Here is a 13,669-nt window from a genome sequence, read left to right on the forward strand (position 1 = left end):
TCTAGGTTCCTATGAGCGTACTCCAAAATAGGACACTACACTGGTAATAGCTGAAGTTTGTTTTTATTGTTCACAAGATTGTAAGGGGCTTATTAGAGTCTGTTAAAAGGACAGGTTTCGATGGTCTTTCCACTCCTTGTTCGTCGGTTCACTTTAATGTTTCTTCTCTTTTCTCCCCGCAATTTCACCATTGAATACGGCCACAAGGCCAGAGAGAGAAGCAGAAAAATAAGAAGCCTTTAATAGGTAGTTTTTTTTGTTATACATGTTCTTTTTCGTTTTTTACTTTTACCTATTTTTTTTATTTTTATTTTTTTTAGTGCCTCACCCTGTGTCACCCGTGCATTTAATGAACGCAGTTTACTTTTAGTGGTGAGGTTAATACATGCGTCACTCCTTTCTTTTCTTATTTAATTTTCTATTGTATTATATTAAAAATGTTTTATTCCTTTTCTTTTTATAAACACTTAGTGCTCCCCACAGCTAGAGGTGTTCCAGAATATATATATATATATATATATATATATATATATATATATATATATATATATTTTTTTTTTTTAACATCTTACTCTAGTGGAAACATAGATGCCAACAGAAAAGAAACCCAGCTGCCAGTATTCATCTGCGCCGCATGTGAGATTATCAACAGTTTGTGCTGCTATATTTGGAAAGGTGTGGCTCCCTCCTGTCCCCTTTCCACTCCCCGCTCCCCACCAGCCTTCCGAATGACATCTGAAAATGAACCGCATAAGGTATCTCCATACCGGTGAGAGCCTGAGAGAGCCACATTCCTCCGTGGACGTGGCTGGCTCCTTCGCCCTTCACCTCCTCTGCATCTGGGTTTTGGCTTCCCACTCCGCCGCCGCACTCGTCACCCTGTGCCTTCTTCCATTTGTCTCCTCCGCTGTCTTCCTGCTCGCCGTGTGTCTCCGCTCCGTCTTCATGCTTGCTCTCATCATGATTGTCTTCTTCCTCCTTTCCGTCCTGTTCCGGCTCTCCATCCTCTTCCCGCTCTCCGTACTCCCTGTGCGTTGCGTCTTCTTCCTGCTTTTTCTGCCTTTCCCGACGCCATTCCTCTAAAGTCAGGATGCCGGGAATCTGCCTGACGGCACCGTACTCCATCCGGATTAGGGGACGGGAACTCCTGCGAGTCCCCCTGGGGAACTTGGAGTGCATCTCCGGCCGCAGAGTCTGCCACAGGATTGTTATGTGAGGGTGCACTTACCTTCGTCGGCTGATAAGGAGGTGGCATACCATCACATTCCTGTCATACGCTACTACATGAAGTATTTTAGTTAGTTTAGTTTATGGACAACAACAATCTGAATATTATTATTCTAATTGTCACATGGTACTTCTGAAAGAATTTTTACTAAAAAGCATACATTTACACCCACAGGCAAAAGGAATGGAGGCTGATTGTCTATATAATAGGAAAAGTTATAAAATAGACAATGCTAAGGCATATGAAAATAATCTAAGCTGATTAATGAGCACACTAGAGAAAACATTTACCATGTTGTTAAAAGAAAAAAACACGCTTTGCACATAGCACTAATCAAAATGAGGATGTTTTCAAGAATATTTGGAAAAAGGAAGACAATGAATAAAGAAGAAAAATATTGAATCCAAAATTAAAGTTAGAGATGAGACTTTGGTGAAACGCATGTGTACTTAGAAGAAGAAATCAACTAAGAAGAGATCTGTGGGGAATAGTATTTGTGAGAACACATTTCAATTATATGGAGGTTCATGTCAGCTTTTACAGGGAGATGATCCAACTATACCTGGATTTTATTTTATTTGTGGACAGGATGCATACTTCAAGTTACCTACTGATTGGGAGGGTGTATGTTATTTAGGTTTGCTATTTCCAAACATGTATCATGTGCATAGTTTAGATGCTTTAACAATGACACCTGCACAGTGATACACCCGCAGCATTAATAAAGGAACAATTAGTGGGAGACATATTTGGATCAATTATTCCGGTAGTTGTAGTGATACTAAATGATGAAAAGATTAGAAAACTTTCAACAGTAGTGGACAGGCTGGTAACTAGTACATTTGGAGTTTTATTGGTGGCTAACACAGAATTAGTAGCAATTACATGAATGGTTTTCCAAAACAGATATGCTTTACACATTTTACTAGCAGAAAAGGGCGGCATCTGCAAGATATTAAAAGTGGAACATTGTTGCACATACATTCCGGATAAGAATAAGAAAAATCACAGAATATGCAAAGAACATTTCAGGCATAAAGCCAGATTTGGAACTGGTAGAAACCACTAACATTGTATAAAGTTTCACAAAGGATGTTTCTGCAATAGGCAATTGGAGTGCAACAGCAGCAGGAGGAGGAATCCTTAATAGTACCTTTATTAATTGCAGTTATATGTTCCCTGACTTCAATAGGAGTATACAAATCTATCAAAAGTATATTACAAAAGAAAAAGAACAGAGAAAAATAAGCAAAGAAACATTTAGAATTAAGTGATCGCATTAACAAAAAAACACAATAAACTAAAAGGAAGAGAAAATCTAAAAATAAAGAATAAAGGCTCAACTGAAGAGGAGTGAGCTTTAATATTATCTGTGAATGATTTTCGTGATATAAACCATCAGAGAGGGGAGGCCGCTATGGAATTTTTAAATAATGAAAATTAATTAAATTAACATGTAGAAAGAACATGTAGGCCTTAAACGAAAAGCCATATTTTAAAAGCAAGGGCGAGCACTAGGTGTTTACATTTACACCAATTAGGTTTGAATAGCTACAGAATGCAAGTTTTAGAGAAGCTGACCCAGGTTAAGAATGTGAAATGTTAACATTCAATAATGCGGACATGTTAAGAAACTTATAAAATTGTCAGATTCTGACCTTCCTATGGGCTTGTTTTTATAAAATATAATAATGCATTAATATGTTTAGTTAATTCCTGTAGAATGTTTCTACATTAACAATAGTTTAGTTAAATGAAATGGGTCAGAAACTTGTGATCTAATGTAATGATGTAAAGGCATAAGTATGAACTGTAGTTTTCTTACAGCAGACAAATGGTGGAAACTTTCCTGAGTTTCTACAAAATGTTTCACAAAACATTTCAATCAAACGATGGTATCTGTAGACCATTATCTTTTGACTGCTTAGATGACGAAAGCTTTCATGTTCCCATGAAGACACCACAAGCTGACTGGATGAGCGGATTGAAGACAGAAACAACTTCTTTTAATTGTTGGATATGAAAGCTTATGTAATTGTGTGTTCCTAGAGCAGGGAGAGATTTTGCTTAGACACTTTCCAGACTGCACGACAGAGTGCTTTGCTGATATGCTCCTCAGATTTATTTTGAAACACCCTTTCATTTTCCCTGCCTGAAGCTATGCTGCTCTGAGACCCAATTGAGTTTCTTGAATCTCAGTAATCAAGTTCTGCCTTGATTAATATTTAAGATTTGATGCTAAAAGCTTCATGCTTTCACCTCTCGAATTAGAGCTCTTTATGGGTTGTAACTGATGCTTTTTCCCTCATTTCTCCAATTTTAGAACTGGGGCTTTTCCTTTATGGAACACGCTTAATTGCTATTGATTCTATGAGAGATAATTTATGACTGAATTTGCTCAACTGACAATGAGATTTAATAAAGATGTAACAAACTTTGAGATTTTAATAAAGCTTTGAAACTCATGCCAATTCTCATCATTGACTCACAAGAGATTGAAATGAAACTGTAATGACTAGTTAATTTTATTTGCAGGTCCTGTATAATCTCATCTGCATCCAAGGTCCATCGGCCTGGACAACGGGGACTACTGATTTGATAAGTTGGTAAGATTGCAACGTAAACCAAATATTTAACTCAAGTCCCTGCTGCACCAAAGTTCTATGAAACAGTACATGTCTGCATTGGTCAAGGTCAAAGGGTGACAACAGGTGGCTTTCGCTACCCTTGCTTCACACCATGTACAATGTTGAGCATTTTGCCATGTGTTTTTAATTTTTCACTGCCATATCATGTACAGGACAAGTTATTTTCTTGCAAAGATCGTAGAAAGTGTGTCAAATGTACTTATATGTGAATATATATGTGTTCAGTCATTCTTTTCTTACGCATGTCAGTAAATACAATAGACAGAGAAAGGTAATAATGAATAATAAAAAGCTATTAAATAGCGTTTTGTGTAAGAAGCTCATGCACTTCACCGCTATTAGATTCAAAGGAATAGTTCTCAATAATTGCCTTTGCATTGCTGGACAGTTAGATTAACATGTTTCTAATATACTATATATAACGCATATATCAGGGGGACTATTGATTCCCTAATTCAGGTCTTATTCATGGTGAAAACTAGGGCCTAACCCTATGCAAACATTCAACAGGAAAATAACATATCCCTATTTTACAGGATGATTTAGTCTTCTCCTACCAGCAATCATGGTGTCTGCTTTATCGATCCTTTTTAGCACCTCCTCCACAAGTCCCACTTCAGTGCACACCAAGAGATTACGAATGCTCTTTTTCAGAATGGCTGTGAAGATGCTCCAGATCTCCGCTTGGCAAGTGACATCACATTTGTCCAACAGTTCCACCATACAGGAAATACTTTCACCCTCCTGGATGATGAAGTTCATCTCCAAGTCAAACTGGCCTCCTACAAGCTGTAAAAGAGAGGCACAGGTTATAAGACAAGACAACCCCCAAAGCATTGTTCTGCTGCAATAAATAGCTCAGTCTGTTAACAAAACATTGCATGCCAATAGCGCAAAGGGAAAAGTATTAAATTGTAAAGGATGACATGCCTACCTAGTGCTTCAGTACTATGAAAGATGAATCCTCCTGCAGGAAGCCACAAGATACTTGCTATATCAGGAGTTTAGACAATAGTTGCTAAAAGCCTGGAAGAGGGAGGTGACTCCCACTCACAAGGCTCCATCTTGGCCAAAACAAATGAGGGAAAAGAGAGGATGAAATGTATGCAAGTCCTTTATTACTACAAATATAAAAAATCTGAGGCATAAAAAGCTAGCATTGGAAGTGGAAATAATGTTTAAAAAGGTGTAGACAAAATAATTTTTCAGCCCAGCCTGATCAAACAGAATTAACACTGAATAAAGCTTACAAAAGCCACATGGATTTGCCCAGGCGGCTGCAATATCACACATCAAGCCAAGACTCCGATTTGTGATTGTGGCTGCTGCCCACTGAGGTAAGAATAATTTGAATCCAATAATTATCAAGACTGCACAAGTCTCAGAACCAGGCAATGTTCAACCTCTCTCAGACCTACTTAATGAAGGTCACAATGCGGGTGCGCTACTGGCATGCCAAAGGCAAGCCCATCTGCGCCGGATCGCGCCCAGCACCAGGAACCCTGGTTCTCCCACCTTCCGCAGATACTCAGCCAATGAACTGGAGGACCTGAATCCCAGGAATTGGGACAACAACTGCTGTAGCGCGAGTACTCAGACCACGGTAGGACCCTTCTCTGCCAATGCAGTTTCACCTGCAACACCGTATCTGCGAGACCCACAACATCTACTGCGAGAAACAACTCCACTACCTTCTCCTCAATGTAAGATCCCTCTGCAAATACACTACCGAAGTCTGAGACACCATAACCACGCTCCAACCCAACCAGATAGTCATCACAGTAACTTCACTCATCCCCGCATCAGTGCCGGATATCACCTGCGCAACCCAGCAGGGCCACAAACTTATACACAGAGATCGCCACAACAAAGATGGAGAACGCAGCACCATAATCCACAAGGACAGTCTCCTACGCACCACCACTGTGGACGACATCACTCATCATGGAACACCTTAACTTTCAAATCAGAACTGATGCCAAAACCACCATCAGTGGAACCCTCGCTTATAGACCCCCCGAACTTCCGCCCCACCTTCTGCATTATGATCGCCGACTTCATCTCCCCCCTCCCAATAGACTCCTGACACTATGGGGGTCATTACAACCCTGGCGGTCCAAGACCGCCAGGTCTGTTATGATGGAAGCACCGCCAACAGGCTGGCGGTTCTTCCGCCGCGGTCGCACCGCCGGGGCCGGCGGTTTCCCACCACAATGGCCCCGGCGGTTGTAATCCACCAGGGCAGCGCTGCTAGCAGCGCTGCCCAGGGGATTATGAGTCCCCCTACCGCCAGCCTTTTCCTGGCGGTTTGAACCGCCAGGAAAAGGCTGGTGGTACGGGGAGTCGCGGGCAACTGGACCCGTTGCACGGCCGCAACACTGCCGGCTCCATTTGGAGCTGGCTCCTGTGTTGCGGCTGAGATCCCCGCTGGGCCGGCAGGTGAAAACAAGCGGGGATCTCCAAATGGCAGCGGCGGGGTGCGGCCGCATTGGCGCCCGTCTGGCGGTCCGATCTTGGCAGGTCGCCGCCCACCAAGGTCGTAATGAGGGCCTATATCTTCCTGGGGGACCTCAATTTCCATCTTGACAACCCAAACAACTGCAACTCCACTAACCTCCTTGACAACCTCAACATCGGATTCAAGCAACTGGTAACCTGCCCCATGCAAAAGGCTGACCACACCCTAGACCTCATTTTCACTGCCAGTGACAGGATCAAATTCTTCCACATGACGGAACCTACATGGACCGACCACCACATCGTACACTTCCCTGTAACAAACACACCTGAACCCTCCTCCATTCAACCCATCCTCCCACACCGCAGCTGAGGAAAAAAACTAAAATCACTGATGCCCAATTTCTGTTACAGTTCCTGAGCGAGCTAGAGGGCTTTGCGGAGGGCGAAGTTGTCCTGATGGGAGACTTCAACCTGGTATGGGACTCAACATTAGACAACGCACCCACCACAGAGATCACAAACGAATGCCTTTGCCAAATCAGTGAAATCCTCCTTTCGCCGTTTGGGGTTGTTTGACTCCTGGCGGGCCCTGAAGCCCCTGGAGAGGGATTACACCTTCTTCTCACATACTCACCGCTCATATTCACGGATTGACTATGTATTTTTGAGCAAACCGCTAAGACCGATCCTTACGACTGTAGCTATTAATCCAATTGTCATATCGGTCCACGCTCCGGTGGTGGTAGGTTTAAATTGGTCACTAGCACACAAACCATCCAAGCGCTGCTACTTTCCAGGGGTGCTTACCCGGGACGCAACATCCCGTAGGTATTTGCGACTAGCGATTAGGGAATATTTCCAACATAATGGGGTGGGTGATACTAACCCTCATATTACCTGGGATGCCTTTAAAGCGGTTATAAGAGGTAAATGCATCTCGCTTGCTGCTGCCATGCACAGATTAAAGATTAACGACCAACTCCTTTTGGAAAGCGAACTTAAGGTGGCTGAACGTGAACATAAATTATCCCTGACTTGGCAAGCTCAAAGGAAGGTGGTGACCCTCAAAGGTAAGCTGCAGGCTACATTTATGGTATCCCCGTCCATGGGGGAGGCCCTGATAAATCTCATAACTCTCATACCCAAGGCTGGGAAAGACCGTCAACTCTGTGCCTCATTTAGTCCCATTGCCCTGTTGAACCTGGATGCCAAATTATACTCTTAAAATACTGGCGCAGAGGCTGGAGGCTGTGATGCCAGAGCTGATACATCCAGACCAGTCCGGCTTTATTAAAGGTCACCAGACTCATGACAACTTAAGGCGTGCCATCCACTTAATGGAAAAGGTACACAAGAAAAAGGTCCTGGCACTCCTATTGGCTTTAGACGCCGAGAAGGCGTTTGACCGGGTTGAGTGGTCTTTTTTAGTAGCAACCATGAGACGGTTTGGATTTGGGGAACAATTTATATCCATGGTGATGAGCAACTATGCCTGCCTTAGATCACGCGTCTCGGTCAATGGGTTAATATCTGATTTTTTTAATCTATTTCGAGGCACGAGGCAGGGATGCCCCCTTTCCCTTCTGCTCAGGCATTACATTTGGCGCAGACTCACATAAGATTTCCCTATTTGCAGACAAAATTTTATTGATTGTCACTGAGCCCCGCGCATCTCTTTTAGCCATACAAGAAGAACTGACTTGTTTTGAACAAGTGGCGGGGTTCAAGGTATACACGGGGAAATCCCACGGGTGTGATGACCCAGATAGCCTCCCTGACCCCATTTGCTTGGGCCAAGAAAGATATTACCTACTTAGGCATTCGGATTGTCCCCCAGGTGGCTGATCTGTTTAGAGCTAACTACCCCCCTTTGATTAGGTCTCTACGAGATGACTTCAGGAGGTGGTCCCCGTTATGGATATCCTGGCTAGGGCGCATCAATAGTATTAAAATGGCGGTGCTCCCCAGATTTCTATATCTCTTTCAGAGCCTCCCCGTTGAGATCCCGCCTGATTTCTTTGCGGAGACTCGAACGCTATTCACGAAATTTATTTGGCAGGGTACAAGAGCTAGGGTTTCATAGAGAGTACTACTGATGCGCCCCAGAGAGAGGGGAGGGTTGGCGCTCCCGGAGCTCCTGCTATTTTACAGAGCAGCACAACTGCGAGTCTTAGCTGAGTGGTCCCTCCGAGAGTCAGATAAGATTTGGCTGCACATGGACAGAGCGGTGACAGGCAAGACCTTGTGGGATATCCCATGGAAGCCCAAGGGGGCACGACCACCAAACGCATATATTAGCACACCCACTGCCACTACCCTAAAAGTGTGGGACAAGGTAACTAAACTCTATGGGCTTACTTCCTTCCCCTCGCCCACACACCCCTATCCACCTTAACAAGGCATTCCCACCAGGGGAACTTCCGGGACCCTTTGATCGATGGAGAGAAGGGGGCTGCTTACGCATTGCAGATCTATACCATGGAAATCAACTTAGGACCTTCAATAATTGCTGTAGGGACTTCCAAGTCCCACAATCCGAACATTACCATTACACACAGTTAGTGCACTGGGTCACGCAGCCACATATAAAGGAAGCAGCTACAAGGGATCTTCTCCCAGTGGAGAGATTTGTGCAAAGGGGAGGAGCGACAAAGGGCAGTATTTCTACGCTATACTCTATACTAGCTACGGCACAAACAGCGCCGACCCCTCAACACATCCCCTTTTGGAGCACGTCTTGGGTAATTCAGTGGAGGAGGACCAATGGCGCTATCTTTATCAAGATATACCCAAGCACAACCGCTTCATGGCAGCTAGGGAGGCTCACTACAAACTACTTTATAATTGGTACCTGTATCCTGAGAAACTTAAGAAACTTTACCCTCAGGTGTCAGATAGATGTTGGAGGGGCTGTGGCATGTTGGGAGACTTTAAACACATATGGTGGGACTGCCCAACGATTCGCCCCTATTGGAATGAAATTCTCTCTCATTTGAAAGAGATGCTGGGATATCCCATTCCGATCACGATGGAGCATGCCCTCTTGGGCCTTCGAGCCCAAGAACTACAGCACCAAACATACGGGGACCGGGCTATCCTGTTGCTGGCTTTGGGGGCGGCGAAGACAACCCTAGCATCCTTCTGCAAAAAAGCGGACCCACCTCCTATAACTTTGTGGCTCACGTGGTTGTGGAAATGCCTCGCCATGGAGCGTCTGATTGATAAAGGGGAGGGTTCGCGCAGAAGTTTTGATTACATATGGGATCCCCTACTTTGGTTCCTTTCCAGGGGGCTTCCCCTCACGACTTGTAGCCCCAGATCAAGGGCCTTGCACCTCTTCCAGATCTAGAAACCAGAGTCTGAGACGAGGAGGACTGGAGAGGACCCCCGTGGGCCCAGGGAGGGGGACCCGCAACCACAGACTCCTCTTAGTTACTCTTGACATGGCCAGGGATGGATGGTTTGTTGTATGTTAACCTGTTTACTGTCACTTTTAAACTGTCATTTATTGTACGTGCTGGCTACGCTTACAACCTTGCATGATGACAAGCGTCCCTTAGAGCGGTATATTCTTATTGAACAATGTAACACTTATCCCAGCTGGGGACAAACGACAAAAGGAATGGAGTTGTATTGAGTAGTCTATGATGCTGATTGATTAAGTATGCTTGTACTGTTTCACAAAATGTCAATAAAAAGAATATTACAAAAACAAACAGCCCTCAACAATTATCACCACCACCTCAAGAAAGCAAAAACAGTTGCCCTGACCAACTGAATCAAGAAGAGCATCAACCACGCCAAGGAGCTTTTCAGCATAGTCAGAGCCAAACTCACAAGTGCCACCCACTCCGGATCACCCAATGACGCCTGCCCTCACTACATTTTCAGAGTGTGACCAGCAGCGTCCTCACCCCCATCCTCAACTCCCACCATTCCTGATGTATGGAATATCCAGAAGTAAAACCCCTCCTGAAAAAAGGGGTCCGCTGACCCCGGCAATCTCAAAAACTACTGCCTGATCTGCCTGCTGCCCTTCCCCACCAAATTGCTAGATAAAGTCATCAACCAACATCTCTCCAAACACCTATAACAATGTAACCTGCTGGACGCTTCCCAAGCAGGTTTCTGTGCCAACCACAGCACCAATACCACCCTGATTGCTGCAATTGACGACATCAGAGCCCTCCTGGACTGAGGAGAGAAGGTCGCCCTTATCATCCTGGACCTCTCAGCAGCTTTCGACACCGTCTCCCACCACACCCTCTTCACCAGACTCCACCACACAGGGATTCAAAGCAGCACCCTCTAATGGATCCTCGGCTTCCTCACGGGCTGCACCCAAAGAGTGTGTCTGCTTCCCTATACCTCGGAACCCAAGAACTTCAACTGTGGCGTTCCCCAGGGATCCTCTCTCAGCCCCAACCTCTTCAACACCTACATGACAACTTTGGCAAACATAGTACACAGCCACAGACATCATTAAAACCAATTTTAGCAATGCCATGGCCAACATGACAGAGTGGATGAGATCCAACTGCCTAAAACTAAATACTGACAAGACAGAAGTAATAGTCTTTGGAAACAACGTATGCATTTGGGACGACACCTGGTGGCCAGCCACTCTTGGGCCAGCCCTGACCCCTACAGACCATGCTTGAAACCTTGGTATCATCATCAACGGTGGTCTCACCTTCAAACAGCAGATAAACAGTTGCCACCAACTGCTTCTTCATCCTCCGCAAGCTACAAAAGATTTTCAGATGGATACCCTTCAAAACCAGAAGAACAGTAACATAGGCCCTCATTTCCAGTAAGCTGGACTATGGCAACGCACTCTACATGGGTGTCATCACCCAACTTCTTAACCGCCTCCAAACCATACAGAACTCTGCAGCAAAACTCATCCATGATCTCCCCAAACATACCAGAATCACCCCACACCTCAGAAGCCTACAATCCCTGCCAGTCCAGAAGAGATGCATATTCAAGGTCTTGACCCTTGCGTTAAAGGCCCTATACAACATCGGACCCAAACACAACAACCACTGTCTGAACTTCCACCAACCCACCAGAGAACTCCGGTCAGCCTCCCTCGCCCTAGCACATGTCCCACGAGTCCTTCTAAGCTGCAGAAGTGGCTGCTCCTTCTCCTATGAACCACTCAGTCCCTTACTGATTTCAAGAAGAAGCTCAAGACATAGTTTTTCAACAAGAGACCGCCAGTCCAAACAGACCCCCACCACGCCCCCAACACCTGGGTACCCCCTCAGGGTGATAAGCTGTGCTCTACAAATACAAATTGATTGATGAATCATCCAGAACATCAATCAAAACAGTTGAATCTGTCCAGGTAAAACATGCAGAACTCTTTGAACATTGAAAATGTGGCAGTTTTCATTCTTGGAAGTGACGGTGGAATGGGATAAACAGATTGTTTGATTCATAAAGGTACTCAGAGACCACAGTAGGAAAAATGGCACATGGACCCCTGTAATTACTTAGTCCTGGATTCTTCAATCAGGTAGGGCATGGAAATTGCCAATTATGCACCCAGTAAGAATGTATTACTTTTTCATGTAACTGGTTTGGCTGTTATAATTAACTCAAATATTTTGTGGAATCAGGCTTTGAAGGCAGCACTGACATTGCTAAATGGATGTAGTCCTCTAGTAGGTGAACTTTAAGCACACCCTTAAACCGCCTGCTGGCCAGCTCATTATCTACTACGAAAATCAGGAAAAGTTAGTTTCTGTAAGCCTATCTACTTTTATGGCAGAGCTTGCTAAAAAGGAGACGAGAAACAAATATCGCACCAGGTTAGAGTGTGGATACATTTTGTCAGCCCTAAATAAAATTTAATTCATTTATTTTTTATAGTGTTTTCTACTAGAGACCCTTGTCTGAATAACCTGTAGGTGTTACATCAAAACATTTAAGCATTTAGGTGCTCATGCTTTGGCACTGAAACTCACTGAATTGCTGTGGGGGGGGGTGGTATTACTTTAATCATCTAGTCTTTGTCACTGATAAAATGTATTCCTTGGGAGGAATAGGCATCGTGGATCTTAGGCCACCTTCACTTGATCGAAAAACCAATGAGACTCCACCAAAAAGGAACTTTAAGGATGGTTTTGCCACGCTTTCTGCCCAGGTGGAGTACTATTTGGTGCATCAGGATAGTGGGTGTAAATCCATATAGAAAATCCTCTCTCCAGCCAGGACAGCATCCCCATACAAGAATACACCTTTCCTCAAAGATGCATAAAGTCTCACTGCATGTTCTCTTGATTTGCATATGTTTTTTTTAGGGGGACAGGTGGGAGGGGAAACCTCAAATATCTATTCTATTAGTTTACAGTGAGGGATACACCTGCAAAGTATTGTACATAGCATGCTAAACATGTTTGCATTGACCCTGGTTCACTGGCTAAATTTGTGGTTTTTAAACAATTCCATCTAAAAGGCTCACACCAAAATGTCCATGGCCTTTTAACAATGTACATCAAATACTGTAGAACATTTATGCTGTACAGTCTGCATAGCTAGATCTCTTATAGACTTATTCCAGATCGAAAAAAGCCTTAAACACACAGAAAACGGTGTTTAAACCCAGGCAACCTAGATGATGAAACACATTTTAGGGACCTGTTACATAGTCAAGAGTCCACAGTTGCTCATAATCAGCCATAATTTTAATACATTTAAGGCTAACCCTTACACCCAGCCAATGAGTCACATTTCATCTCATCTATTTTCCACATGGCCGCCACAATTACTGGTATTGCCATAATCTTCAATCTCATTTTATCAGGCCAAGAACAATAGGCATTGTTTAAACCGGTTAGGTATTGCTCCAACTATTCACCCTTCTCCACTCACCCTTCCCTGTCGAACACTCAGCAAATCTAACAGTCATGTATTATGCCAACACCTAAAACTCACAGACTGAAAAACCTCATATTCCTATTTATGCCTCCCTCTGGCACTGCTAGCCTCTAATAAGCCAATGACTAGTTAAAGTCAAACTCCATTGAGGCTACAATATCGAGCGAAACGCTGTTGCCTGCCCCTATTAACTACTCTCTACCATTTGATGCCTTTGAACTCTTGGTTCAATCACATAACGTCTCTCTCGCTATAAGATCATCATTCCAGGCTCTCTGAAATATGAGGAAATTATTCCCTCCAATAAGCCCCCGATTTGGCTTTGACCATCTTATCAACTACTGCCCCTACACCCAAATCCATTTCCTGTAAAACATTTTCAATAGCGTTTGGACTTCACAAAGATATTTGTGAATTAAACCTCTTTATTGTGGGTTGCCAACAT

At 44.0% G+C, this 13,669-nt stretch overlaps 1 protein-coding gene across 3 annotated transcripts in view; it reads right to left on the minus strand.

Annotated features, from left to right (window-relative positions):
- LRBA (LPS responsive beige-like anchor protein) overlaps positions 1-13,669 on the minus strand; it is a 1,864,610-nt gene that overhangs the window by 1,698,389 nt on the left and 152,552 nt on the right. For all 3 annotated transcript variants that reach the window (XM_069242641.1, XM_069242642.1, XM_069242640.1), the window contains exon 3: positions 4,434-4,665. In XM_069242641.1, the coding sequence (XP_069098742.1) occupies positions 4,434-4,665 (232 nt within the window). The remainder of the gene's footprint in view (positions 1-4,433; positions 4,666-13,669) is intronic.

This window comes from Pleurodeles waltl, chromosome 1_2 (genome assembly GCF_031143425.1).
Source record: "Pleurodeles waltl isolate 20211129_DDA chromosome 1_2, aPleWal1.hap1.20221129, whole genome shotgun sequence".
In the NCBI taxonomy this organism is placed as follows: Eukaryota; Metazoa; Chordata; class Amphibia; order Caudata; family Salamandridae; genus Pleurodeles; species Pleurodeles waltl.